We start from the raw sequence: 26,470 nt of genomic DNA, 5'->3' as shown, positions 1-26,470 counted from the left end.
AATGTCAAATAGGCATTTTGGCTCATGAACTAGTTGATATGGTTCATCGACAAGTCAGCAAGCACTGAGATGGTCTAAGGCAGTGGTTCTCAACCCTTGTCCTCAGGCCAGCATGCTTTAGATGTTTCCCTCTTCTAACACACCTGGTTTAAACTAATGAGTCGTTATCAAACTCAGCAAAGACAGATAACGACCCCTTCATTTGAATCAGGTATGTTGGAAGAGGGAAACATTTAAAACATGCAGGGGCAGGGCAGGTGGGACCAGGATGGCGAACGACTGGTCTAAAGATCTTAGAAGAAACAAAGGTCCTCGGCCCATGACATGCATTGTAATGTTTTCCGAACGGGATTCTAATCACTGTTAGAAACAACGGAATGGCTTAAAGGCGAATCCGCACAAGTGGCACAAGGGTAGCTGACTTCAAAGAACGACATGTCAACTACGGACAAACGGTTGTTCTCTGTCTCAATGACCCGATTCAGTCTCAATGACATCACGCATATGCTTCTGCCTGTCAGCCAGTTGGTTCCGGCGTCACATGGCCTTCTTTGGGCTAATCCTGCCGGTCCTGCCGTTTCCACCAATGGGTGAGCCGGGTTGTCTCAATTTTTTTGTGGTCTGTCTCAATTTTTTGTAAATTTTGTGCCAATCGGGGCTCGCCGATACGCATATTAAGCGGGGCGGCCATTGCGAATAAATTCTCTGCTTGCATGGAAAAAGACTGCACGTCAAAGTATACCGTGAGTGCTCTCTCCTTCGATCCTTTGTTTTGAAATGATTTGTCACAACGGTTAACATTGTGGTCGTCTTGTCGAGCTGTGGCGTGAGTTTGAGCCGTTAAATGTGTTCGGATGTTTAGTTTTAAGCGACCGAACGTGGTCCGCGCAAGGTTTGTAGTGGCGAGCCGTCTGGTGTGCCTTAGAGACGTTTTAGCCCGCGACTTGGAGAGCTGATTCTGAGTGAAAAATGTCACCGAAAAAACGAATGAACCGTGGTGCCTTGTCGAGAAAGCGATTTGGAGTCGAACCGTCGTCTCGGATTTTTGATTGGGGTCTCGAAAGTCTTATAATTTTAGCCAGTTCGGGTCGCCCCCCCCTCCCCGGTCTCAGGCGGCAGCCATGCTAGCGAGCGTCTACTGGTAGTATTTTCCTAATTTTGTAGCTCGGTCAATTGTACGCTAAAAAACAAGAGGAGGGCAGTTTTGAGAAGCTACGACGACTGTGACTACGGCCAGGGGGTTATATTTTAATGTGGGTTGCTGTAAAAACTTTAAATGATGGTGCTACGCTAGGGCCCCGCCGTTCTCCGTTGTGATTGCGGCAGCCGTTTCGCCTCCGCGGCCGATGAGTATTTTCCTAATTTCGTACCGGGATCAATTTTGCACCAAAAATCCAAAGGGGGGCAGTGATTTAAAGGTACGGCGATTGCGAAGACGGCCACGGGGTCGGATTTTAATCTAGGTCGCTGTCAAACTCGTCGTTTGCGTGCAAAGCGAGCCCCCCCCCCCCCCCATATCGCATTGACTTTTCTTTTCTGGCGTCACTCTGTCCCTTTAACGAGCGTGGGTGCGCAGTGAAACCCGTTTACTGTCCATTGGAGCTACGACAGCCGGCTAGATGACCCTATTCGAGACTTTTGAAGTTCGACACTCTAACCTAGGAGCGGGATTCGAACCGGCGACCTTGGGATCAACAGGGGCAAAAGGTGACATTTTGATTGACGGCTGAAAAAGGTTCACTGTGTTTTTGTCTCTTCTAGATGGAAAAACCCATTTGGATTCGAGTTAAAGTATCGCTGCTGCATTTCACAGTCCAAACTGTAGTTTGTATCACGTGTAGATGGGGAAAAGCTTCATTTTCCACCACTGACAATGACCCTTTCTTCACTTTTACAGGTCTGGCCGGTCATGCAGAGTGCCACAGAGGATGCAGAGTGCCACAGAGGATGCAGAGTGCCACAGAGGATGCAGAGTGCCACAGAGGATGCAGCGTGCCACGGGTGGATGCCGAGAGCAACACAGACCCCTTGCTGAACTACCCCTCTCTAGCTGGACAGCTTCTCTTCAGCCCTGACCCCCGTATCTAAGAGGACAGCTTCATCCACCTGCCCTGCCCTGCCCTGCCTTGCCTGCTCGAGGCGGAGGAAGCTCGACGTGGATGGTGTGGTCCACGTCCTCCCCCGCCTCTTCGACGCACTCGTCCTCCGTCTCGATGTCTTGGAAGGCGGCCTCCTCGTCCGGAACGTCAGGGTCCGCGCGCGCTGGTGTCCTGCAGCACTCTGCCTGTCTGTCTGACTCTGGGAGTACAGGTACTCCACCCCCCCCTGAGATGGACCCCCTCGTTCCACCGTTCCGTCCGGGAGGAACGCCTGAAAATGGAGGGCGTTTGCTCTCCTTCCTGAGATGGACCCCCTCGTTCCACCGGTCCGTCCGGGAGGAACGCCTGAAAATGCAGGGCGTTTGCTCTCCTTCCTGAGATGGACCCAAACACAGAGGTGACCCTGGCCTTCGCCTCGTACGTCCACGCTGTACACGGTCAGCGGCCAGACGAAGCGGCGGGACACGGGACACAGCCGCTTCGGCTCCACAACCTTTTGCTCCCGGTCTTCCGGAGGGAAGAGCGTCGAGGCTTGGCTGGCGGAGCAGAGAGACGCTGCTCCCGAGGGGGCGAAGTGACAGTGACACTGTGTGCCTCTCCCGGGGAGAGCCTTGGACGTTTTGTACACGGTTCCCTTTTTGTTTGATTTATTGCTTTGGTTTCTGCTTTTTACCTCTACGAGATCCGAGACCTTGACGAGGTGTAGAGGCTTGAGCGTGTCCGTGGACCTTTCGGACGCCGGACTAACTTCGGATCGAGAACTGTCAAGTGTACCAGACTCTGTCTCTTTAATTCCCAGCATGCAAATGTGTCAAATGTTTGCTTTTGTGACCAAACCGAAAGCTTTAAAGTCATTTTCCACCGTTTGCGCCGTGGCGTAGACGCTCGTATTGACGAGGGGGTGTTTTGCATTGGGGGATTTCTGCTTTGAACGCGTCACCGTCTGTGGGCTTTGTGAAAAACGGCGCAGTCGTTTTCGCCTCGAGCCAATCGCGTGTCCCGAAAAGAGAGAGTGTAAACTAAAACTGTGTATTGAAAGAGTGTGCTTAAGAAACTGTATTCAGAGAGTATGCTTGAGAAACTGTATTCAAAGAGTATTGGGTGAATGTGTGAACAATGGGGTAGAAAACATGCACCGCTGTTACATTGAGTTGTTGTTGTTGTTGTTGTTGAATTTGCAAAATAAATTGTCTTGAGAAACATCATTGTGACTTTTGTCCCGTTTTCACATTGGATATACAGTTATTGTTGAAAAGATTGACACGTCTTTATTGCGAATAAATAAAAATGACGCTTTTAACGTCCATCCGTTGCCTCTTGGATATTTATTACAGACAACACGACACCTTTTTGGCCAGGGGCCTGTTGCACAAAACTAGGATAAAGGATTAAGCCAGGATATCTTGGTGATCCTGGCTCAATTGATCCGTAATCCGGTTGCACTAAAGATGGATAGGGGGCAGGAGGATATGTTATGGTATAAATTACCATGGAGATTTATTCTGTGGAGCTAGCCTGCTCCAGACCAGGCTAAATTCCAGGATCTATTTAATCTCATCCCTAATGTCAGTCAGCAGTCACCACAAATGGAAACCAATAGTTATTTCACTGCTCACTATACATTGTTATCACATATAACTAGACCCACTGTCATTATTTAAACGTTTGTGATCATTAATTTCAATGATTTTGGATAAAAAATGATTTTTAGATGATGTTGCTATCATTAGATAATTTACAGTTTCCCATAGACTATAAGGCTATATATAAAATGATAGAATATTAGGGCCACAGAGGGGAAAAAAACACAAGTCATAATATTGTAACCAGTTGTTTTAAAGGAGGACAGTTGTTAAAATGACAGATGTGGGGCATTTCGTGAAATTGTACTTCAGTATGGTTTCATAAACAAAGACATGCTGATGTGCCAGAATATTAAGTATCACATTGTCATAAGTATCAAAACTGTAAAAACAATATGTAGCTTTTCTGCAGAAAGAACCAGCCTCATAAATTTATGACTTTATCCTTTTTCTTCAGTGTGGCCCTAGTACTCTGTCATATAAACAAATACACATTCCATATGAATATAAAAACACAATGTGTAACATTATGTTCCTTTATTGAATAAGGATAAAACAAAGCAGGTAAACCATCAGCTCCTTTCGAAACTGAAGTCACAGTGACTCTACAAGATGGAAAGCACAGAATCCAAGCATATTATACAAAATGATACATACACATTCAAAGGTCTGTATATAACACACCCTGCATGTCTGCACACTAAAATAAATGCAGGACAAATCCATACACATCAACTGAACAGACAAATGAATGGATGCAGTAGCCTCCCTGCAGCCTTGTATTACACACAGTATACCGCACAAACATCATAAGAGGCCAAATTCGTAAAAAAACGAACCCAAAAAAAAACAAATTCCTCTGCCACCGCAGGACATATTTAACCAAAATTGAAAGCACACATACTAACTAAAATAATTCAACACATATTGGTCCCTCAGCAGCCGACCACTGTCGTCATCAGGGAAGATTGCCGGATTGTCCCAGTCCATGGCTGGTGGCACTCTGGGGGCCCTCTCCTTCCTCAGGCAGGCCACATTGTGGAGGACAGCACAAGCCACAGTAATATCACATGCCCTAACAGGGCTGACCCTTAATTTGTGAAGGCAGTGAAAGCGTGCCTTCAGGAGGCCAAAGGTCATTTCAACTCTGGCCCTGGTCCTGGCATGGGCATGGTTGTAGGCCTGCTGTGCTTCCTGGGGGTCTGTGAAAGGTGTCAGGAGAAAAGGCTGGCAGCCATACCCCCTGTCTCCCAGCAACACACCAGAGAATTCACCTGTCAACACAAAATCTCATCATTACTACCTCATAAACACAGTGATATTCTTGACACAGCCATGATGGTTATAAATAGGGGTTGTGTGGCTTACCTTGTGATAGGCACTGATAGATTTCAGAGGCCCGAAAGATTCTGGAGTCATGGACTGAGCCAGGCCATTTTGCCACAACATTGCTGATCACACAGTCAGCATTGCAGACCATCTGAAATCATAAGATGAGGAATATTACACCAATCAATGCACATCACTGGCAATGCAGAGTGTTCGTCAATGGACAATATCAAAAAGTTATGTTCACCTGAACATTAATGCTGTGAAAGGATTTCCTATTCACAAAATCGGCCTCATGGGCACCTGAGGGGGCTTTTATCCTTATGTGTGTGCAGTCCACTGCACCAATGACATTGGGGAAACCTGTCACACAAAGTAATGAGTATCCTACTATGTGTTAACAGTTGTCCTGTAATTTGTAGATCCTCTTACCTGCAATCCTATAGAACTCCTCTTTGATGTCACAGAGTCTTCTGTGGCCAGGGAAGGAGATGAAGACATCTGCTAATGCTTTGATAGCCAGACACACACTCCTTATTGTGCGGCAAATTGTGGCCTTGTTCAGCTGTTCTGCATCCCCCACTGAGTACAGGAAGGCTCCACTAGCAAAAAAGCGCAAGGCCACACAAACCATTTGCTCCACACTCAGTGCATGGCTCCGTGCAGTGCGGTGCTTAATCCTGGGACCCAGTAGTCTGCATAGATACCTGATGCCATCTGCAGAAAACCTGTATCTTTCATATAGATAGGTCATCAGGGAAGGCCAGTGGGTCCAACCGGTCCCTGAAGACCCTTTCTCGCCTGAAGGCTCTCCTCAGCACAAGTGCTTCTTCATCCACCACATCTCGCACGAATGGGCATGCCATTGTCAGAGCAGAAAGGAACACACAATTTTGGGCCTTCATATAGGCTAGTGGCCACACCTGGTGCTGGGGGGGTGGGCAAAAGAGGGCGATGCCTTATAACGATGACTTGGTTGTACTGATTGCTGGGAAAATAAAAAAAACCTTAGAAAGATGCCACCGTCCTGTGTGCTCACAATAAGAGCTCATATGTCATGGCTCACTTGACTTTACGAGAATATACCTAATTTTTATTTTCAGCTGTGTCATCTTCTTGGAGCTGGGGGAGGAAAGAAAAATTATGATTAATACATTTGTGTTACAGTTAGCATACAGTGTACATTGAAGGCATATCTCACCTCCCTCTCAAGTTTTTTTATTTCAAGGTCCAGTTTCCTAATTGTCCTCTTTTTTATTTCGGACTCCAGTGCAAGATTTTCCATCTTTTTCTTCTTGTACTGAATGTCTATGTCTGCCAGTTCTATTTGGCGCCGGAGGTGGTTGCCATACAACTTTCTGATAGCTTGTGAGCTCTGTGAACACAATACAATTAGCGCAGCTGGAATTTGGCAGGATGTGGTGTCCTTTTATTAATACGCACTATGTTGCCAGGCTGGTTTTCCCACTGTATAGCATCTGGGTCCTGTAAAAGAAATTAGATTTTTTGATTTTGATGAGGACTCCTCACCATTGTAGAGTAAATAGTACTTTCACAGTCTTAACATGATACCTCATGCCTTCTGGAATCCAGAGATGGTCTCCTCCTCATCATCGTCTCCATCATGTGCTGTTGCTGCTGCACTGGGGCCTTCACCCTATCACATTTAATCGGATTCATATTGAAGCTAGTAGACAAGACATGCCAGGCCTACAGTATGCCTTTGATGGAGTACTCACTGGATCAGCATCGTCTGGTGCTTGTGCTGGTGGCTCTAACAGGAACACAGTGCTGCCAGACACTGCAAGGCAATAGGTAAACCAAAGTCAGACAGTCCAAATTGATTCAATATGAATGTGGTTGTATCCCATGTAGAGATGGAAGGACATACCTTGAATGAAGCGGGTGGCATCTTGGGAGGAACCTATGCTCGTCTCTTTCCCCCCAGGGATCCCCTCTAAGACGGGCCTGCCTTTATTTAGCTCCAAGGCCATGTCCTCTGCTGGGGTAAGGTCAGCCTTTGGTGACCCACCACCCGTGCCTTGTCTGTGGGTATTCTTTTTCACTGCTAAAACAGTACAGACAATGTGTGAGCAGGCACCTTCTGGGTACAATATATGCTTGTGCTTTGTTAAATATTAGTCAGGGACCATACCATTCTGCAGAATGTTCTTGTATTTGATTTTGACCTGCTGCCATGTCCGTTTTGGCCCGTTCATGTTTAATCTACACACACACACACACACACACATTTAATGGAGTCACACTGCAAAAAATTACTTGGTATTTTTGTCTTGTTTTCAGTAAAAATATCAAAAAATTTATCATAGCTTTATACAGTGTGATGGAGTTACTTTACACAATTTCACTCATATCTGCAGTGCATTTCAATTAAAAATTTAACCGTTTCATAATTACAGTACAACTGCATTTTTGGAGATGTGAATTAAATATTTGAATTGTAATTGTGATGTTTCAGCTGAGCGGTGAGTGTGTAATTGTGCACTACTTACGCATTCAGGCGGTCTGCAATACTTTGCCACGCTTTTTCTCTTTGCTTTATCACTGTGGCGGTGTTGCCTTTCTTCTTAATTATATCTTTTACCTCCTCGTATGCCTCCATGAGGATTTGTGCTTCCGACGGGGAAAAGTACGCGGCTCTAGTTGCCATGGTAAATCAGTTAATCTGTGATCTGTGGCGGGGTCTATTTGAGTGAGCCGTGAGCGCGCACCTATCCAGGATTGGTTTCACCTGGCTTAATGAATCCGTGTCTGCTCATCCTGACTTGGTCTTTGTGCAACCAATTAAGCCTGGACGCACATGTTTTGGCTTCATTGAGCTCAGCTGAGTCATTTATCCCGGATGTCTTAATTCTACTTTTGTGCAACAGGCCCCTGGTTTAAACTAATGAGTCGTTATCAAACTCAGCAAAGACAGATAACGACCCCTTCATTTGAATCAGGTATGTTGGAAGAGGGAAACATTTAAAACATGCAGGGGCAGGGCAGGTGGGACCAGGATGGCGAACGACTGGTCTAAAGATCTTAGAAGAAACAAAGGTCCTCGGCCCATGACATGCATTGTAATGTTTTCCGAACGGAATTCTAATCACTGTTAGAAACAATGGAATGGCTTAAAGGCGAATCCGCACAAGTGGCACAAGGGTAGCTGACTTCAAAGAACGACATGTCAACTCCAATGAATCATGGGACTTCTTGGGACATTGGGACAACATGGGGCACAAGGTACTTTGGAGAGGATCGCAATTGGATGAAAACTGAGGAAAGAAGCAGAAGTTTCCGCCCGGTTTCGAACCGGGGACCTTTGGCATGTAAAGCGAACGTGATAGCCACTAAACTACGGAAACTGCCAACTCCCGAAAGACAGAAACCCAGTGCACACACAAACACACAGTAACAAGGAAACAGAACAAGAACACACATTTATAACGTAACATGGGCATTTCGGCTCATGAACTAGTTGATACCCTGTTTCAGCAAGCTAGCAACAAAGGAGATTGTCTAAAGCAACCTTTCCCAATCCTGGACCTCAGGCCTCCCTGCCCTGCATGTTTTTGACCTGATTGGACCCTTGCCAAGCTCTACAGAAGCCAGCGAAACGACCAAACATGTGGCACCAGGGCAGCTAACTTACCGCTTCAAAGAACGACAAACCAACTCCAATGAACTCATGACTGTCGATAATGCATCAAGTATTTACGAGATGATCGCAAGCTGATAAAAGGAAACATGTTTCCGCCCGGTCTCGAACCGGGGACCTTTCGCGTGTTAGGCGAACGTGATAACCACTACACTACGGAAACTTCTTATAGGCCAGCAACAGAAACTCAGTCCACACACACACACGCACACACAAAACGAGGACACACCTTTACAATGTCAAATGTGCATTTTGGCTATTGAACTAGTTGATATGGTTCATCAACAAGTCAGCAAGCACTGAGATGGTCTAAGGCAGTGGTTCTTAACCCTTGTCCTCAGGCCAGCATGCGTGAGATGTTTCCCTCTTCTAACACACCTGGTTTAAACTAATGAGTCGTTATCAAACTCAGCAAAGACAGATAACGACCCCTTCATTTGAATCAGGTATGTTGGAAGAGGGAAACATTTAAAACATGCAGGGCAGGGCAGGGCAGGTGGGACCAGGATGGCGAACGACTGGTCTAAAGGTCTTAGAAGTAACAAGGGTCCTTGGCCCATGACATGCATTGTAATGTTTACGAACGGGATTCTAATCACTGTTAGAAACAACGGAATGGCTTAAAGGCGAATCCACACAAGTGGCACAAGGGTAGCTGACTTCCCATTTCAAAGAACGACATGTCAACTCCAATGAATCATGGGACTTCTTGGGACATTGGGACGACATGGGACACAAACTACTTTGGAGGGGATCGCAATTGGATGAAAACTGAGGAGAGAAGCAGAAGTTTCCGCCCGGTCTCGAACCGGGGACCTTTCGCGTGTAAAGCGAACGTGATAACCACTACACTACGGAAACTGCCAACTCACGAAAGACAGAAACCCAGTGCACTCACAAACACACAGTAACAAGGAAACAGAACAAGGACACACCTTTACAATGTCAAATGGGCATTTTGGCTCATGAACTAGTTGATATGGTTCATCGACAAGTCAGCAAGCACTGAGATGGTCTAAGGCAGTGGTTCTCAACCCTTGTCCTCAGGCCAGCATGCTTTAGATGTTTCCCTCTTCTAACACACCTGGTTTAAACTAATGAGTCGTTATCAAACTCAGCAAAGACAGATAACGACCCCTTCATTTGAATCAGGTATGTTGGAAGAGGGAAACATTTAAAACATGCAGGGCAGGGCAGGGCAGGTGGGACCAGGATGGCGAACGACTGGTCTAAAGGTCTTAGAAGTAACAAGGGTCCTTGGCCCATGACATGCATTGTAATGTTTACGAACGGGATTCTAATCACTGTTAGAAACAACGGAATGGCTTAAAGGCGAATCCACACAAGTGGCACAAGGGTAGCTGACTTCCCATTTCAAAGAACGACATGTCAACTCCAATGAATCATGGGACTTCTTGGGACATTGGGACGACATGGGACACAAACTACTTTGGAGGGGATCGCAATTGGATGAAAACTGAGGAGAGAAGCAGAAGTTTCCGCCCGGTCTCGAACCTGGGACCTTTCGCGTGTAAAGCGAACGTGCTAACCACTACACTACGGAAACTGCCAACTCACGAAAGACAGAAACCCAGTGCACTCACAAACACACAGTAACAAGGAAACAGAACAAGGACACACCTTTACAATGTCAAATGGGCATTTTGGCTCATGAACTAGTTGATATGGTTCATCGACAAGTCAGCAAGCACTGAGATGGTCTAAGGCAGTGGTTCTCAACCCTTGTCCTCAGGCCAGCATGCTTTAGATGTTTCCCTCTTCTAACACACCTGGTTTAAACTAATGAGTCGTTATCAAACTCAGCAAAGACAGATAACGACCCCTTCATTTGAATCAGGTATGTTGGAAGAGGGAAACATTTAAAACATGCAGGGCAGGGCAGGGCAGGTGGGACCAGGATGGCGAACGACTGGTCTAAAGGTCTTAGAAGTAACAAGGGTCCTTGGCCCATGACATGCATTGTAATGTTTACGAACGGGATTCTAATCACTGTTAGAAACAACGGAATGGCTTAAAGGCGAATCCACACAAGTGGCACAAGGGTAGCTGACTTCCCATTTCAAAGAACGACATGTCAACTCCAATGAATCATGGGACTTCTTGGGACATTGGGACGACATGGGACACAAACTACTTTGGAGGGGATCGCAATTGGATGAAAACTGAGGAGAGAAGCAGAAGTTTCCGCCCGGTCTCGAACCGGGGACCTTTCGCGTGTAAAGCGAACGTGATAACCACTACACTACGGAAACTGCCAACTCACGAAAGACAGAAACCCAGTGCACTCACAAACACACAGTAACAAGGAAACAGAACAAGGACACACCTTTACAATGTCAAATGGGCATTTTGGCTCATGAACTAGTTGATATGGTTCATCGACAAGTCAGCAAGCACTGAGATGGTCTAAGGCAGTGGTTCTCAACCCTTGTCCTCAGGCCAGCATGCTTTAGATGTTTCCCTCTTCTAACACACCTGGTTTAAACTAATGAGTCGTTATCAAACTCAGCAAAGACAGATAACGACCCCTTCATTTGAATCAGGTATGTTGGAAGAGGGAAACATTTAAAACATGCAGGGCAGGGCAGGGCAGGTGGGACCAGGATGGCGAACGACTGGTCTAAAGGTCTTAGAAGTAACAAGGGTCCTTGGCCCATGACATGCATTGTAATGTTTACGAACGGGATTCTAATCACTGTTAGAAACAACGGAATGGCTTAAAGGCGAATCCACACAAGTGGCACAAGGGTAGCTGACTTCCCATTTCAAAGAACGACATGTCAACTCCAATGAATCATGGGACTTCTTGGGACATTGGGACGACATGGGACACAAACTACTTTGGAGGGGATCGCAATTGGATGAAAACTGAGGAGAGAAGCAGAAGTTTCCGCCCGGTCTCGAACCTGGGACCTTTCGCGTGTAAAGCGAACGTGCTAACTACTACACTACGGAAACTGCCAACTCACGAAAGACAGAAACCCAGTGCACTCACAAACACACAGTAACAAGGAAACAGAACAAGGACACACCTTTACAATGTCAAATGGGCATTTTGGCTCATGAACTAGTTGATATGGTTCATCGACAAGTCAGCAAGCACTGAGATGGTCTAAGGCAGTGGTTCTCAACCCTTGTCCTCAGGCCAGCATGCTTTAGATGTTTCCCTCTTCTAACACACCTGGTTTAAACTAATGAGTCGTTATCAAACTCAGCAAAGACAGATAACGACCCCTTCATTTGAATCAGGTATGTTGGAAGAGGGAAACATTTAAAACATGCAGGGCAGGGCAGGGCAGGTGGGACCAGGATGGCGAACGACTGGTCTAAAGGTCTTAGAAGTAACAAGGGTCCTTGGCCCATGACATGCATTGTAATGTTTACGAACGGGATTCTAATCACTGTTAGAAACAACGGAATGGCTTAAAGGCGAATCCACACAAGTGGCACAAGGGTAGCTGACTTCCCATTTCAAAGAACGACATGTCAACTCCAATGAATCATGGGACTTCTTGGGACATTGGGACGACATGGGACACAAACTACTTTGGAGGGGATCGCAATTGGATGAAAACTGAGGAGAGAAGCAGAAGTTTCCGCCCGGTCTCGAACCGGGGACCTTTCGCGTGTAAAGCGAAGGTGATAACCACTACACTACGGAAACTGCCAACTCACGAAAGACAGAAACCCAGTGCACTCACAAACACACAGTAACAAGGAAACAGAACAAGGACACACCTTTACAATGTCAAATGGGCATTTTGGCTCATGAACTAGTTGATATGGTTCATCGACAAGTCAGCAAGCACTGAGATGGTCTAAGGCAGTGGTTCTCAACCCTTGTCCTCAGGCCAGCATGCTTTAGATGTTTCCCTCTTCTAACACACCTGGTTTAAACTAATGAGTCGTTATCAAACTCAGCAAAGACAGATAACGACCCCTTCATTTGAATCAGGTATGTTGGAAGAGGGAAACATTTAAAACATGCAGGGGCAGGGCAGGTGGGACCAGGATGGCGAACGACTGGTCTAAAGATCTTAGAAGAAACAAAGGTCCTCGGCCCATGACATGCATTGTAATGTTTTCCGAACGGAATTCTAATCACTGTTAGAAACAACGGAATGGCTTAAAGGCGAATCCGCACAAGTGGCACAAGGGTAGCTGACTTCAAAGAACGACATGTCAACTCCAATGAATCATGGGACTTCTTGGGACATTGGGACAACATGGGGCACAAGGTACTTTGGAGAGGATCGCAATTGGATGAAAACTGAGGAAAGAAGCAGAAGTTTCCGCCCGGTTTCAAACCGGGGACCTTTGGCATGTAAAGCGAACGTGATAGCCACTAAACTACGGAAACTGCCAACTCCCGAAAGACAGAAACCCAGTGCACACACAAACACACAGTAACAAGGAAACAGAACAAGAACACACATTTATAACGTAACATGGGCATTTCGGCTCATGAACTAGTTGATACCCTGTTTCAGCAAGCTAGCAACAAAGGAGATTGTCTAAAGCAACCTTTCCCAATCCTGGACCTCAGGCCTCCCTGCCCTGCATGTTTTTGACCTGATTGGACCCTTGCCAAGCTCTACAGAAGCCAGCGAAACGACCAAACATGTGGCACCAGGGCAGCTAACTTACCGCTTCAAAGAACGACAAACCAACTCCAATGAACTCATGACTGTCGATAATGCATCAAGTATTTACGAGATGATCGCAAGCTGATAAAAGGAAACATGTTTCCGCCCGGTCTCGAACCGGGGACCTTTCGCGTGTTAGGCGAACGTGATAACCACTACACTACGGAAACTTCTTATAGGCCAGCAACAGAAACTCAGTCCACACACACACACGCACACACAAAACGAGGACACACCTTTACAATGTCAAATGTGCATTTTGGCTATTGAACTAGTTGATATGGTTCATCAACAAGTCAGCAAGCACTGAGATGGTCTAAGGCAGTGGTTCTTAACCCTTGTCCTCAGGCCAGCATGCGTGAGATGTTTCCCTCTTCTAACACACCTGGTTTAAACTAATGAGTCGTTATCAAACTCAGCAAAGACAGATAACGACCCCTTCATTTGAATCAGGTATGTTGGAAGAGGGAAACATTTAAAACATGCAGGGCAGGGCAGGGCAGGTGGGACCAGGATGGCGAACGACTGGTCTAAAGGTCTTAGAAGTAACAAGGGTCCTTGGCCCATGACATGCATTGTAATGTTTACGAACGGGATTCTAATCACTGTTAGAAACAACGGAATGGCTTAAAGGAGAATCCACACAAGTGGCACAAGGGTAGCTGACTTCCCATTTCAAAGAACGACATGTCAACTCCAATGAATCATGGGACTTCTTGGGACATTGGGACGACATGGGACACAAACTACTTTGGAGGGGATCGCAATTGGATGAAAACTGAGGAGAGAAGCAGAAGTTTCCGCCCGGTCTCGAACCGGGGACCTTTCGCGTGTAAAGCGAACGTGATAACCACTACACTACGGAAACTGCCAACTCACGAAAGACAGAAACCCAGTGCACTCACAAACACACAGTAACAAGGAAACAGAACAAGGACACACCTTTACAATGTCAAATGGGCATTTTGGCTATTGAACTAGTTGATATGGTTCATCGACAAGTCAGCAAGCACTGAGATGGTCTAAGGCAGTGGTTCTCAACCCTTGTCCTCAGGCCAGCATGCTTTAGATGTTTCCCTCTTCTAACACACCTGGTTTAAACTAATGAGTCGTTATCAAACTCAGCAAAGACAGATAACGACCCCTTCATTTGAATCAGGTATGTTGGAAGAGGGAAACATTTAAAACATGCAGGGCAGGGCAGGGCAGGTGGGACCAGGATGGCGAACGACTGGTCTAAAGGTCTTAGAAGTAACAAGGGTCCTTGGCCCATGACATGCATTGTAATGTTTACGAACGGGATTCTAATCACTGTTAGAAACAACGGAATGGCTTAAAGGCGAATCCACACAAGTGGCACAAGGGTAGCTGACTTCCCATTTCAAAGAACGACATGTCAACTCCAATGAATCATGGGACTTCTTGGGACATTGGGACGACATGGGACACAAACTACTTTGGAGGGGATCGCAATTGGATGAAAACTGAGGAGAGAAGCAGAAGTTTCCGCCCGGTCTCGAACCTGGGACCTTTCGCGTGTAAAGCGAACGTGCTAACCACTACACTACGGAAACTGCCAACTCACGAAAGACAGAAACCCAGTGCACTCACAAACACACAGTAACAAGGAAACAGAACAAGGACACACCTTTACAATGTCAAATGGGCATTTTGGCTCATGAACTAGTTGATATGGTTCATCGACAAGTCAGCAAGCACTGAGATGGTCTAAGGCAGTGGTTCTCAACCCTTGTCCTCAGGCCAGCATGCTTTAGATGTTTCCCTCTTCTAACACACCTGGTTTAAACTAATGAGTCGTTATCAAACTCAGCAAAGACAGATAACGACCCCTTCATTTGAATCAGGTATGTTGGAAGAGGGAAACATTTAAAACATGCAGGGCAGGGCAGGGCAGGTGGGACCAGGATGGCGAACGACTGGTCTAAAGGTCTTAGAAGTAACAAGGGTCCTTGGCCCATGACATGCATTGTAATGTTTACGAACGGGATTCTAATCACTGTTAGAAACAACGGAATGGCTTAAAGGCGAATCCACACAAGTGGCACAAGGGTAGCTGACTTCCCATTTCAAAGAACGACATGTCAACTCCAATAAATCATGGGACTTCTTGGGACATTGGGACGACATGGGACACAAACTACTTTGGAGGGGATCGCAATTGGATGAAAACTGAGGAGAGAAGCAGAAGTTTCCGCCCGGTCTCGAACCGGGGACCTTTCGCGTGTAAAGCGAACGTGCTAACCACTACACTACGGAAACTGCCAACTCACGAAAGACAGAAACCCAGTGCACTCACAAACACACAGTAACAAGGAAACAGAACAAGGACACACCTTTACAATGTCAAATGGGCATTTTGGCTCATGAACTAGTTGATATGGTTCATCGACAAGTCAGCAAGCACTGAGATGGTCTAAGGCAGTGGTTCTCAACCCTTGTCCTCAGGCCAGCATGCTTTAGATGTTTCCCTCTTCTAACACACCTGGTTTAAACTAATGAGTCGTTATCAAACTCAGCAAAGACAGATAACGACCCCTTCATTTGAATCAGGTATGTTGGAAGAGGGAAACATTTAAAACATGCAGGGCAGGGCAGGGCAGGTGGGACCAGGATGGCGAACGACTGGTCTAAAGGTCTTAGAAGTAACAAGGGTCCTTGGCCCATGACATGCATTGTAATGTTTACGAACGGGATTCTAATCACTGTTAGAAACAACGGAATGGCTTAAAGGCGAATCCACACAAGTGGCACAAGGGTAGCTGACTTCCCATTTCAAAGAACGACATGTCAACTCCAATGAATCATGGGACTTCTTGGGACATTGGGACGACATGGGACACAAACTACTTTGGAGGGGATCGCAATTGGATGAAAACTGAGGAGAGAAGCAGAAGTTTCCGCCCGGTCTCGAACCGGGGACCTTTCGCGTGTAAAGCGAAGGTGATAACCACTACACTACGGAAACTGCCAACTCACGAAAGACAGAAACCCAGTGCACTCACAAACACACAGTAACAAGGAAACAGAACAAGGACACACCTTTACAATGTCAAATGGGCATTTTGGCTCATGAACTAGTTGATATGGTTCATCGACAAGTCAGCAAGCACTGAGATGGTCTAAGGCAGTGGTTCTCAACCCTTGTCCTCAGGCCAGCATGCTTTAGATGTTTCCCTCTTCTAACACACCTGGTTTAAACTAATGAGTCGTTATCAAACTCAGCAAAGACAGATAACGACCCCTTCATTTGAATCAGGTATGTTGGAAGAGGGAAACATTTAAAACATGCAGGGGCAGGGCAGGTGGGACCAGGATGGCGAACGACTGGTCTAAAGATCTTAGAAGAAACAAAGGTCCTCGGCCCATGACATGCATTGTAATGTTTTCCGAACGGAATTCTAATCACTGTTAGAAACAACGGAATGGCTTAAAGGCGAATCCGCACAAGTGGCACAAGGGTAGCTGACTTCAAAGAACGACATGTCAACTCCAATGAATCATGGGACTTCTTGGGACATTGGGACAACATGGGGCACAAGGTACTTTGGAGAGGATCGCAATTGGATGAAAACTGAGGAAAGAAGCAGAAGTTTCCGCCCGGTTTCAAACCGGGGACCTTTGGCATGTAAAGCGAACGTGATAGCCACTAAACTACGGAAACTGCCAACTCCCGAAAGACAGAAACCCAGTGCACACACAAACACACAGTAACAAGGAAACAGAACAAGAACACACATTTATAACGTAACATGGGCATTTCGGCTCATGAACTAGTTGATACCCTGTTTCAGCAAGCTAGCAACAAAGGAGATTGTCTAAAGCAACCTTTCCCAATCCTGGACCTCAGGCCTCCCTGCCCTGCATGTTTTTGACCTGATTGGACCCTTGCCAAGCTCTACAGAAGCCAGCGAAACGACCAAACATGTGGCACCAGGGCAGCTAACTTACCGCTTCAAAGAACGACAAACCAACTCCAATGAACTCATGACTGTCGATAATGCATCAAGTATTTACGAGATGATCGCAAGCTGATAAAAGGAAACATGTTTCCGCCCGGTCTCGAACCGGGGACCTTTCGCGTGTTAGGCGAACGTGATAACCACTACACTACGGAAACTTCTTATAGGCCAGCAACAGAAACTCAGTCCACACACACACACGCACACACAAAACGAGGACACACCTTTACAATGTCAAATGTGCATTTTGGCTATTGAACTAGTTGATATGGTTCATCAACAAGTCAGCAAGCACTGAGATGGTCTAAGGCAGTGGTTCTTAACCCTTGTCCTCAGGCCAGCATGCGTGAGATGTTTCCCTCTTCTAACACACCTGGTTTAAACTAATGAGTCGTTATCAAACTCAGCAAAGACAGATAACGACCCCTTCATTTGAATCAGGTATGTTGGAAGAGGGAAACATTTAAAACATGCAGGGCAGGGCAGGGCAGGTGGGACCAGGATGGCGAACGACTGGTCTAAAGGTCTTAGAAGTAACAAGGGTCCTTGGCCCATGACATGCATTGTAATGTTTACGAACGGGATTCTAATCACTGTTAGAAACAACGGAATGGCTTAAAGGCGAATCCACACAAGTGGCACAAGGGTAGCTGACTTCCCATTTCAAAGAACGACATGTCAACTCCAATGAATCATGGGACTTCTTGGGACATTGGGACGACATGGGACACAAACTACTTTGGAGGGGATCGCAATTGGATGAAAACTGAGGAGAGAAGCAGAAGTTTCCGCCCGGTCTCGAACCAGGGACCTTTTGCGTGTAAAGCGAACGCGATAACCACTACACTACGGAAACTGCCAACTCACGAAAGACAGAAACCCAGTGCACTCACAAACACACAGTAACAAGGAAACAGAACAAGGACACACCTTTACAATGTCAAATGGGCATTTTGGCTCATGAACTAGTTGATATGGTTCATCGACAAGTCAGCAAGCACTGAGATGGTCTAAGGCAGTGGTTCTCAACCCTTGTCCTCAGGCCAGCATGCTTTAGATGTTTCCCTCTTCTAACACACCTGGTTTAAACTAATGAGTCGTTATCAAACTCAGCAAAGACAGATAACGACCCCTTCATTTGAATCAGGTATGTTGGAAGAGGGAAACATTTAAAACATGCAGGGGCAGGGCAGGTGGGACCAGGATGGCGAACGACTGGTCTAAAGATCTTAGAAGAAACAAAGGTCCTCGGCCCATGACATGCATTGTAATGTTTTCCGAACGGGATTCTAATCACTGTTAGAAACAACGGAATGGCTTAAAGGCGAATCCGCACAAGTGGCACAAGGGTAGCTGACTTCAAAGAACGACATGTCAACTCCAATGAATCATGGGACTTCTTGGGACATTGGGACAACATGGGGCACAAGGTACTTTGGAGAGGATCGCAATTGGATGAAAACTGAGGAAAGAAGCAGAAGTTTCCGCCCGGTTTCGAACCGGGGACCTTTGGCATGTAAAGCCAACGTGATAGCCACTAAACTACGGAAACTGCCAACTCCCAAAAGACAGAAACCCAGTGCACACACAAACACACAGTAACAAGGAAACAGAACAAGGACACACATTTATAACGTAACATGGGCATTTCGGCTCATGAACTAGTTGATACCCTGTTTCAGCAAGCTAGCAACAAAGGAGATTGTCTAAAGCAACCTTTCCCAATCCTGGACCTCAGGCCTCCCTGCCCTGCATGTTTTTGACCTGATTGGACCCTTGCCAAGCTCTACAGAAGCCAGCGAAACGACCAAACATGTGGCACCAGGGCAGCTAACTTACCGCTTCAAAGAACGACAAACCAACTCCAATGAACTCATGACTGTCGATAATGCATCAAGTATTTACGAGATGATCGCAAGCTGATAAAAGGAAACATGTTTCCGCCCGGTCTCGAACCGGGGACCTTTCGCGTGTTAGGCGAACGTGATAACCACTACACTACGGAAACTTCTTATAGGCCAGCAACAGAAACTCAGTCCGCACACACACACGCACACACAAAACGAGGACACACCTTTACAATGTCAAATGTGCATTTTGGCTATTGAACTAGTTGATATGGTTCATCAACAAGTCAGCAAGCACTGAGATGGTCTAAGGCAGTGGTTCTTAACCCTTGTCCTCAGGCCAGCATGCGTGAGATGTTTCCCTCTTCTAACACACCTGGTTTAAACTAATGAGTCGTTATCAAACTCAGCAAAGACAGATAACGACCCCTTCATTTGAATCAGGTATGTTGGAAGAGGGAAACATTTAAAACATGCAGGGCAGGGCAGGGCAGGTGGGACCAGGATGGCGAACGACTGGTCTAAAGGTCTTAGAAGTAACAAGGGTCCTTGGCCCATGACATGCATTGTAATGTTTACGAACGGGATTCTAATCACTGTTAGAAACAACGGAATGGCTTAAAGGCGAATCCACACAAGTGGCACAAGGGTAGCTGACTTCCCATTTCAAAGAACGACATGTCAACTCCAATGAATCATGGGACTTCTTGGGACATTGGGACGACATGGGACACAAACTACTTTGGAGGGGATCGCAATTGGATGAAAACTGAGGAGAGAAGCAGAAGTTTACGCCCGGTCTCGAACCGGGGACCTTTCGCGTGTAAAGCGAACGTGATAACCACTACACTACGGAAACTGCCAACTCACGAAAGACAGAAACCCAGTGCACTCACAAACACACAGTAACAAGGAAACAGAACAAGGACACACCTTTACAATGTCAAATGGGCATTTTGGCTCATGAACTAGTTGATATGGTTCATCGACAAGTCAGCAAGCACTGAGATGGTCTAAGGCAGTGGTTCTCAACCCTTGTCCTCAGGCCAGCATGCTTTAGATGTTTCCCTCTTCTAACACACCTGGTTTAAACTAATGAGTCGTTATCAAACTCAGCAAAGACAGATAACGACCCCTTCATTTGAATCAGGTATGTTGGAAGAGGGAAACATTTAAAACATGCAGGGGCAGGGCAGGTGGGACCAGGATGGCGAACGACTGGTCTAAAGGTCTTAGAAGTAACAAAGGTCCTCGGCCCATGACATGCATTGTAATGTTTACGAACGGGATTCTAATCACTGTTAGAAACAACGGAATGGCTTAAAGGCGAATCCGCACAAGTGGCACAAGGGTAGCTGACTTCAAAGAACGACATGTCAACTCCAATGAATCATGGGACTTCTTGGGACATTGGGACAACATGGGGCACAAGATACTTTGGAGAGGATCGCAATTGGATGAAAACTGAGGAAAGAAGCAGAAGTTTCCGCCCGGTTTCGAACCGGGGACCTTTGGCATGTAAAGCGAACGTGATAGCCACTAAACTACGGAAACTGCCAACTCCCGAAAGACAGAAACCCAGTGCACACACAAACACACAGTAACAAGGAAACAGAACAAGGACACACATTTATAACGTAACATGGGCATTTCGGCTCATGAACTAGTTGATACCCTGTTTCAGCAAGCTAGCAACAAAGGAGATTGTCTAAAGCAACCTTTCCCAATCCTGGACCTCAGGCCTCCCTGCCCTGCATGTTTTTGACCTGATTGGACCCTTGCCAAGCTCTACAGAAGCCAGCGAAACGACCAAACATGTGGCACCAGGGCAGCTAACTTACCGCTTCAAAGAACGACAAACCAACTCCAATGAACTCATGACTGTCGATAATGCATCAAGTATTTACGAGATGATCGCAAGCTGATAAAAGGAAACATGTTTCCGCCCGGTCTCGAACCGGGGACCTTTCGCGTGTTAGGCGAACGTGATAACCACTACACTACGGAAACTTCTTATAGGCCAGCAACAGAAACTCAGTCCGCACACACACACGCACACACAAAACGAGGACACACCTTTACAATGTCAAATGTGCATTTTGGCTATTGAACTAGTTGATATGGTTCATCAACAAGTCAGCAAGCACTGAGATGGTCTAAGGCAGTGGTTCTTAACCCTTGTCCTCAGGCCAGCATGCGTGAGATGTTTCCCTCTTCTAACACACCTGGTTTAAACTAATGAGTCGTTATCAAACTCAGCAAAGACAGATAACGACCCCTTCATTTTAATCAGGTATGTTGGAAGAGGGAAACATTTAAAACATGCAGGGCAGGGCAGGGCAGGTGGGACCAGGATGGCGAACGACTGGTCTAAAGGTCTTAGAAGTAACAAGGGTCCTTGGCCCATGACATGCATTGTAATGTTTACGAACGGGATTCTAATCACTGTTAGAAACAACGGAATGGCTTAAAGGCGAATCCACACAAGTGGCACAAGGGTAGCTGACTTCCCATTTCAAAGAACGACATGTCAACTCCAATGAATCATGGGACTTCTTGGGACATTGGGACGACATGGGACACAAACTACTTTGGAGGGGATCGCAATTGGATGAAAACTGAGGAGAGAAGCAGAAGTTTCCGCCCGGTCTCGAACCGGGGACCTTTCGCGTGTAAAGCGAACGTGATAACCACTACACTACGGAAACTGCCAATTAGAAAGACAGAAACCCAGTGCACTCACAAACACACAGTAACAAGGAAACAGAACAAGGACACACCTTTACAATGTCAAATGGGCATTTTGGCTCATGAACTAGTTGATATGGTTCATCGACAAGTCAGCAAGCACTGAGATGGTCTAAGGCAGTGGTTCTCAACCCTTGTCCTCAGGCCAGCATGCTTTAGATGTTTCCCTCTTCTAACACACCTGGTTTAAACTAATGAGTCGTTATCAAACTCAGCAAAGACAGATAACGACCCCTTCATTTGAATCAGGTATGTTGGAAGAGGGAAACATTTAAAACATGCAGGGGCAGGGCAGGTGGGACCAGGATGGCGAACGACTGGTCTAAAGGTCTTAGAAGTAACAAAGGTCCTCGGCCCATGACATGCATTGTAATGTTTACGAACGGGATTCTAATCACTGTTAGAAACAACGGAATGGCTTAAAGGCGAATCCGCACAAGTGGCACAAGGGTAGCTGACTTCAAAGAACGACATGTCAACTCCAATGAATCATGGGACTTCTTGGGACATTGGGACAACATGGGGCACAAGGTACTTTGGAGAGGATCGCAATTGGATGAAAACTGAGGAAAGAAGCAGAAGTTTCCGCCCGGTTTCGAACCGGGGACCTTTGGCATGTAAAGCGAACGTGATAGCCACTAAACTACGGAAACTGCCAACTCCCGAAAGACAGAAACCCAGTGCACACACAAACACACAGTAACAAGGAAACAGAACAAGGACACACATTTATAACGTAACATGCGCATTTTGGCTCATGAACTAGTTGATACCCTGTTTCAGCAAGCTAGCAACAAAGGAGATTGTCTAAAGCAACCTTTCCCAATCCTGGACCTCAGGCCTCCCTGCCCTGCATGTTTTTGACCTGATTGGACCCTTGCCAAGCTCTACAGAAGCCAGCGAAACGACCAAACATGTGGCACCAGGGCAGCTAACTTACCGCTTCAAAGAACGACAAACCAACTCCAATGAACTCATGACTGTCGATAATGCATCAAGTATTTACGAGATGATCGCAAGCTGATAAAAGGAAACATGTTTCCGCCCGGTCTCGAACCGGGGACCTTTCGCGTGTTAGGCGAACGTGATAACCACTACACTACGGAAACTTCTTATAGGCCAGCAACAGAAACTCAGTCCGCACACACACACGCACACACAAAACGAGGACACACCTTTACAATGTCAAATGTGCATTTTGGCTATTGAACTAGTTGATATGGTTCATCAACAAGTCAGCAAGCACTGAGATGGTCTAAGGCAGTGGTTCTTAACCCTTGTCCTCAGGCCAGCATGCGTGAGATGTTTCCCTCTTCTAACACACCTGGTTTAAACTAATGAGTCGTTATCAAACTCAGCAAAGACAGATAACGACCCCTTCATTTGAATCAGGTATGTTGGAAGAGGGAAACATTTAAAACATGCAGGGCAGGGCAGGGCAGGTGGGACCAGGATGGCGAACGACTGGTCTAAAGGTCTTAGAAGTAACAAGGGTCCTTGGCCCATGACATGCATTGTAATGTTTACGAACGGGATTCTAATCACTGTTAGAAACAACGGAATGGCTTAAAGGCGAATCCACACAAGTGGCACAAGGGTAGCTGACTTCCCATTTCAAAGAACGACATGTCAACTCCAATGAATCATGGGACTTCTTGGGACATTGGGACGACATGGGACACAAACTACTTTGGAGGGGATCGCAATTGGATGAAAACTGAGGAGAGAAGCAGAAGTTTACGCCCGGTCTCGAACCGGGGACCTTTCGCGTGTAAAGCGAACGTGATAACCACTACACTACGGAAACTGCCAACTCACGAAAGACAGAAACCCAGTGCACTCACAAACACACAGTAACAAGGAAACAGAACAAGGACACACCTTTACAATGTCAAATGGGCATTTTGGCTCATGAACTAGTTGATATGGTTCATCGACAAGTCAGCAAGCACTGAGATGGTCTAAGGCAGTGGTTCTCAACCCTTGTCCTCAGGCCAGCATGCTTTAGATGTTTCCCTCTTCTAACACACCTGGTTTAAACTAATGAGTCGTTATCAAACTCAGCAAAGACAGATAACGACCCCTTCATTTGAATCAGGTATGTTGGAAGAGGGAAACATTTAAAACATGCAGGGGCAGGGCAGGTGGGACCAGGATGGCGAACGACTGGTCTAAAGGTCTTAGAAGTAACAAAGGTCCTCGGCCCATGACATGCATTGTAATGTTTACGAACGGGATTCTAATCACTGTTAGAAACAACGGAATGGCTTAAAGGCGAATCCGCACAAGTGGCACAAGGGTAGCTGACTTCAAAGAACGACATGTCAACTCCAATGAATCATGGGACTTCTTGGGACATTGGGACAACATGGGGCACAAGGTACTTTGGAGAGGATCGCAATTGGATGAAAACTGAGGAAAGAAGCAGAAGTTTCCGCCCGGTTTCGAACCGGGGACCTTTGGCATGTAAAGCGAACGTGATAGCCACTAAACTACGGAAACTGCCAACTCCCGAAAGACAGAAACCCAGTGCACACACAAACACACAGTAACAAGGAAACAGAACAAGGACACACATTTATAACGTAACATGGGCATTTCGGCTCATGAACTAGTTGATACCCTGTTTCAGCAAGCTAGCAACAAAGGAGATTGTCTAAAGCAACCTTTCCCAATCCTGGACCTCAGGCCTCCCTGCCCTGCATGTTTTTGACCTGATTGGACCCTTGCCAAGCTCTACAGAAGCCAGCGAAACGACCAAACATGTGGCACCAGGGCAGCTAACTTACCGCTTCAAAGAACGACAAACCAACTCCAATGAACTCATGACTGTCGATAATGCATCAAGTATTTACGAGATGATCGCAAGCTGATAAAAGGAAACATGTTTCCGCCCGGTCTCGAACCGGGGACCTTTCGCGTGTTAGGCGAACGTGATAACCACTACACTACGGAAACTTCTTATAGGCCAGCAACAGAAACTCAGTCCGCACACACACACGCACACACAAAACGAGGACACACCTTTACAATGTCAAATGTGCATTTTGGCTATTGAACTAGTTGATATGGTTCATCAACAAGTCAGCAAGCACTGAGATGGTCTAAGGCAGTGGTTCTTAACCCTTGTCCTCAGGCCAGCATGCGTGAGATGTTTCCCTCTTCTAACACACCTAGTTTAAACTAATGAGTCGTTATCAAACTCAGCAAAGACAGATAACGACCCCTTCATTTGAATCAGGTATGTTGGAAGAGGGAAACATTTAAAACATGCAGGGCAGGGCAGGGCAGGTGGGACCAGGATGGCGAACGACTGGTCTAAAGGTCTTAGAAGTAACAAGGGTCCTTGGCCCATGACATGCATTGTAATGTTTACGAACGGGATTCTAATCACTGTTAGAAACAACGGAATGGCTTAAAGGCGAATCCACACAAGTGGCACAAGGGTAGCTGACTTCCCATTTCAAAGAACGACATGTCAACTCCAATGAATCATGGGACTTCTTGGGACATTGGGACGACATGGGACACAAACTACTTTGGAGGGGATCGCAATTGGATGAAAACTGAGGAGAGAAGAAGAAGTTTCCGCCCGGTCTCGAACCGGGGACCTTTCGCGTGTAAAGCGAACGTGATAACCACTACACTACGGAAACTGCCAACTCACGAAAGACAGAAACCCAGTGCACTCACAAACACACAGTAACAAGGAAACAGAACAAGGACACACCTTTACAATGTCAAATGGGCATTTTGGCTCATGAACTAGTTGATATGGTTCATCGACAAGTCAGCAAGCACTGAGATGGTCTAAGGCAGTGGTTCTCAACCCTTGTCCTCAGGCCAGCATGCTTTAGATGTTTCCCTCTTCTAACACACCTGGTTTAAACTAATGAGTCGTTATCAAACTCAGCAAAGACAGATAACGACCCCTTCATTTGAATCAGGTATGTTGGAAGAGGGAAACATTTAAAACATGCAGGGGCAGGGCAGGTGGGACCAGGATGGCGAACGACTGGTCTAAAGGTCTTAGAAGTAACAAAGGTCCTCGGCCCATGACATGCATTGTAATGTTTACGAACGGGATTCTAATCACTGTTAGAAACAACGGAATGGCTTAAAGGCGAATCCGCACAAGTGGCACAAGGGTAGCTGACTTCAAAGAACGACATGTCAACTCCAATGAATCATGGGACTTCTTGGGACAACATGGGGCACAAGGTACTTTGGAGAGGATCGCAATTGGATGAAAATTGAGGAAAAAAGCAGAAGTTTCCGCCCGGTCACGAACCGGGGACCTTTGGCATGTAAAGCGAACGTGATACCCACTAAACTACGGAAACTGCCAACTCCCGAAAGACAGAAACCCAGTGCACACACAAACACACAGTAACAAGGAAACAGAACAAGGACACACATTTATAACGTAACATGGGAATTTCGGCTCATGAACTAGTTGATACCCTGTTTCAGCAAGCTAGCAACAAAGGAGATTGTCTAAAGCAACCTTTCCCAATCCTGGACCTCAGGCCTCCCTGCCCTGCATGTTTTTGACC

General features: G+C 46.3%; 1 protein-coding gene, 1 long non-coding RNA gene and 22 other non-coding genes across 25 annotated transcripts; all 24 read right to left on the bottom strand.

Annotated features, from left to right (window-relative positions):
- Nucleotides 1–4,246: 4,246 nt before the first annotated feature.
- On the bottom strand, nucleotides 4,247–5,750 carry LOC134036333 (putative nuclease HARBI1). 2 transcript variants are annotated; one of them, XM_062481267.1, is made up of 4 exons: nucleotides 5,444–5,750; nucleotides 5,259–5,374; nucleotides 5,051–5,162; nucleotides 4,247–4,956 (listed from the first exon to the last, which is right to left on the bottom strand). In XM_062481267.1, exons 1-4 carry the CDS (start codon nucleotides 5,643–5,645, stop codon nucleotides 4,586–4,588), a joined length of 801 nt encoding a protein of 266 aa, XP_062337251.1. In that variant the 5' UTR covers nucleotides 5,646–5,750; the 3' UTR covers nucleotides 4,247–4,585. The 2 variants fall into 2 exon arrangements, with proteins under 2 accessions (XP_062337251.1, XP_062337332.1); XM_062481348.1 differs by lacking the exon at nucleotides 5,259–5,374.
- A 19-nt stretch (nucleotides 5,751–5,769) lies between these two features.
- LOC134036282 (uncharacterized) lies at nucleotides 5,770–7,783 on the bottom strand. The gene is made up of 9 exons (XR_009932402.1): nucleotides 7,525–7,783; nucleotides 7,167–7,237; nucleotides 6,903–7,079; nucleotides 6,751–6,812; nucleotides 6,584–6,668; nucleotides 6,455–6,496; nucleotides 6,213–6,386; nucleotides 6,098–6,133; nucleotides 5,770–5,999 (listed from the first exon to the last, which is right to left on the bottom strand). It is a non-coding gene; the product is annotated as an uncharacterized LOC134036282 (long non-coding RNA).
- Nucleotides 7,784–8,762: 979 nt separating this feature from the next.
- Nucleotides 8,763–8,835, bottom strand: trnav-aac (transfer RNA valine (anticodon AAC)). The gene has a single exon. It is a non-coding gene; the product is annotated as a tRNA-Val (tRNA).
- Nucleotides 8,836–9,460: 625 nt separating this feature from the next.
- trnav-uac (transfer RNA valine (anticodon UAC)) lies at nucleotides 9,461–9,533 on the bottom strand. The gene has a single exon. It is a non-coding gene; the product is annotated as a tRNA-Val (tRNA).
- Nucleotides 9,534–10,166: 633 nt separating this feature from the next.
- On the bottom strand, nucleotides 10,167–10,239 carry trnav-uac (transfer RNA valine (anticodon UAC)). Its single transcript has one exon. It is a non-coding gene; the product is annotated as a tRNA-Val (tRNA).
- Nucleotides 10,240–10,872: 633 nt separating this feature from the next.
- Nucleotides 10,873–10,945, bottom strand: trnav-uac (transfer RNA valine (anticodon UAC)). The gene has a single exon. It is a non-coding gene; the product is annotated as a tRNA-Val (tRNA).
- Nucleotides 10,946–11,578: 633 nt separating this feature from the next.
- On the bottom strand, nucleotides 11,579–11,651 carry trnav-uac (transfer RNA valine (anticodon UAC)). The gene has a single exon. It is a non-coding gene; the product is annotated as a tRNA-Val (tRNA).
- Nucleotides 11,652–12,284: 633 nt separating this feature from the next.
- trnav-uac (transfer RNA valine (anticodon UAC)) lies at nucleotides 12,285–12,357 on the bottom strand. Its single transcript has one exon. It is a non-coding gene; the product is annotated as a tRNA-Val (tRNA).
- A 1,079-nt stretch (nucleotides 12,358–13,436) lies between these two features.
- Nucleotides 13,437–13,509, bottom strand: trnav-aac (transfer RNA valine (anticodon AAC)). The gene has a single exon. It is a non-coding gene; the product is annotated as a tRNA-Val (tRNA).
- A 625-nt stretch (nucleotides 13,510–14,134) lies between these two features.
- Nucleotides 14,135–14,207, bottom strand: trnav-uac (transfer RNA valine (anticodon UAC)). The gene has a single exon. It is a non-coding gene; the product is annotated as a tRNA-Val (tRNA).
- A 633-nt stretch (nucleotides 14,208–14,840) lies between these two features.
- trnav-uac (transfer RNA valine (anticodon UAC)) lies at nucleotides 14,841–14,913 on the bottom strand. The gene has a single exon. It is a non-coding gene; the product is annotated as a tRNA-Val (tRNA).
- A 633-nt stretch (nucleotides 14,914–15,546) lies between these two features.
- On the bottom strand, nucleotides 15,547–15,619 carry trnav-uac (transfer RNA valine (anticodon UAC)). The gene has a single exon. It is a non-coding gene; the product is annotated as a tRNA-Val (tRNA).
- Nucleotides 15,620–16,252: 633 nt separating this feature from the next.
- On the bottom strand, nucleotides 16,253–16,325 carry trnav-uac (transfer RNA valine (anticodon UAC)). Its single transcript has one exon. It is a non-coding gene; the product is annotated as a tRNA-Val (tRNA).
- A 1,079-nt stretch (nucleotides 16,326–17,404) lies between these two features.
- Nucleotides 17,405–17,477, bottom strand: trnav-aac (transfer RNA valine (anticodon AAC)). Its single transcript has one exon. It is a non-coding gene; the product is annotated as a tRNA-Val (tRNA).
- Nucleotides 17,478–18,102: 625 nt separating this feature from the next.
- trnav-uac (transfer RNA valine (anticodon UAC)) lies at nucleotides 18,103–18,175 on the bottom strand. Its single transcript has one exon. It is a non-coding gene; the product is annotated as a tRNA-Val (tRNA).
- Nucleotides 18,176–18,798: 623 nt separating this feature from the next.
- trnav-uac (transfer RNA valine (anticodon UAC)) lies at nucleotides 18,799–18,871 on the bottom strand. The gene has a single exon. It is a non-coding gene; the product is annotated as a tRNA-Val (tRNA).
- A 383-nt stretch (nucleotides 18,872–19,254) lies between these two features.
- Nucleotides 19,255–19,327, bottom strand: trnav-aac (transfer RNA valine (anticodon AAC)). The gene has a single exon. It is a non-coding gene; the product is annotated as a tRNA-Val (tRNA).
- A 625-nt stretch (nucleotides 19,328–19,952) lies between these two features.
- On the bottom strand, nucleotides 19,953–20,025 carry trnav-uac (transfer RNA valine (anticodon UAC)). Its single transcript has one exon. It is a non-coding gene; the product is annotated as a tRNA-Val (tRNA).
- A 1,078-nt stretch (nucleotides 20,026–21,103) lies between these two features.
- On the bottom strand, nucleotides 21,104–21,176 carry trnav-aac (transfer RNA valine (anticodon AAC)). Its single transcript has one exon. It is a non-coding gene; the product is annotated as a tRNA-Val (tRNA).
- A 625-nt stretch (nucleotides 21,177–21,801) lies between these two features.
- On the bottom strand, nucleotides 21,802–21,874 carry trnav-uac (transfer RNA valine (anticodon UAC)). Its single transcript has one exon. It is a non-coding gene; the product is annotated as a tRNA-Val (tRNA).
- A 1,076-nt stretch (nucleotides 21,875–22,950) lies between these two features.
- Nucleotides 22,951–23,023, bottom strand: trnav-aac (transfer RNA valine (anticodon AAC)). Its single transcript has one exon. It is a non-coding gene; the product is annotated as a tRNA-Val (tRNA).
- Nucleotides 23,024–23,648: 625 nt separating this feature from the next.
- On the bottom strand, nucleotides 23,649–23,721 carry trnav-uac (transfer RNA valine (anticodon UAC)). The gene has a single exon. It is a non-coding gene; the product is annotated as a tRNA-Val (tRNA).
- A 1,078-nt stretch (nucleotides 23,722–24,799) lies between these two features.
- Nucleotides 24,800–24,872, bottom strand: trnav-aac (transfer RNA valine (anticodon AAC)). Its single transcript has one exon. It is a non-coding gene; the product is annotated as a tRNA-Val (tRNA).
- A 625-nt stretch (nucleotides 24,873–25,497) lies between these two features.
- Nucleotides 25,498–25,570, bottom strand: trnav-uac (transfer RNA valine (anticodon UAC)). The gene has a single exon. It is a non-coding gene; the product is annotated as a tRNA-Val (tRNA).
- Between the last annotated feature and the right edge of the window lie 900 nt (nucleotides 25,571–26,470).

This window comes from Osmerus eperlanus, chromosome 1, assembly GCF_963692335.1.
Source record: "Osmerus eperlanus chromosome 1, fOsmEpe2.1, whole genome shotgun sequence".
NCBI lineage: Eukaryota > Metazoa > Chordata > Actinopteri > Osmeriformes > Osmeridae > Osmerus > Osmerus eperlanus.
The sequence above is the reverse complement of the archived record's forward strand: the minus strand, read 5'-3'. Positions and strand labels throughout refer to the sequence as shown.

What these genes read in the sequence shown, in the direction of transcription:
- LOC134036333 (XM_062481267.1), bottom strand. Translation starts at nt 5,645, where the DNA reads ATGGTTTGTGTGGCCTTGCGCTTTTTTGCTAGTGGAGCCTTCCTGTAC. An exon ending in GGAGTTCTATAGGATTGCAG is followed by an intron (nt 5,375 to 5,443) that starts GTAAGAGGATCT and finishes TTTGTGTGACAG; the next exon opens with GTTTCCCCAATGTCATTGGT. An exon ending in TTCACAGCATTAATGTTCAG is followed by an intron (nt 5,163 to 5,258) that starts GTGAACATAACT and finishes TTATGATTTCAG; the next exon opens with ATGGTCTGCAATGCTGACTG.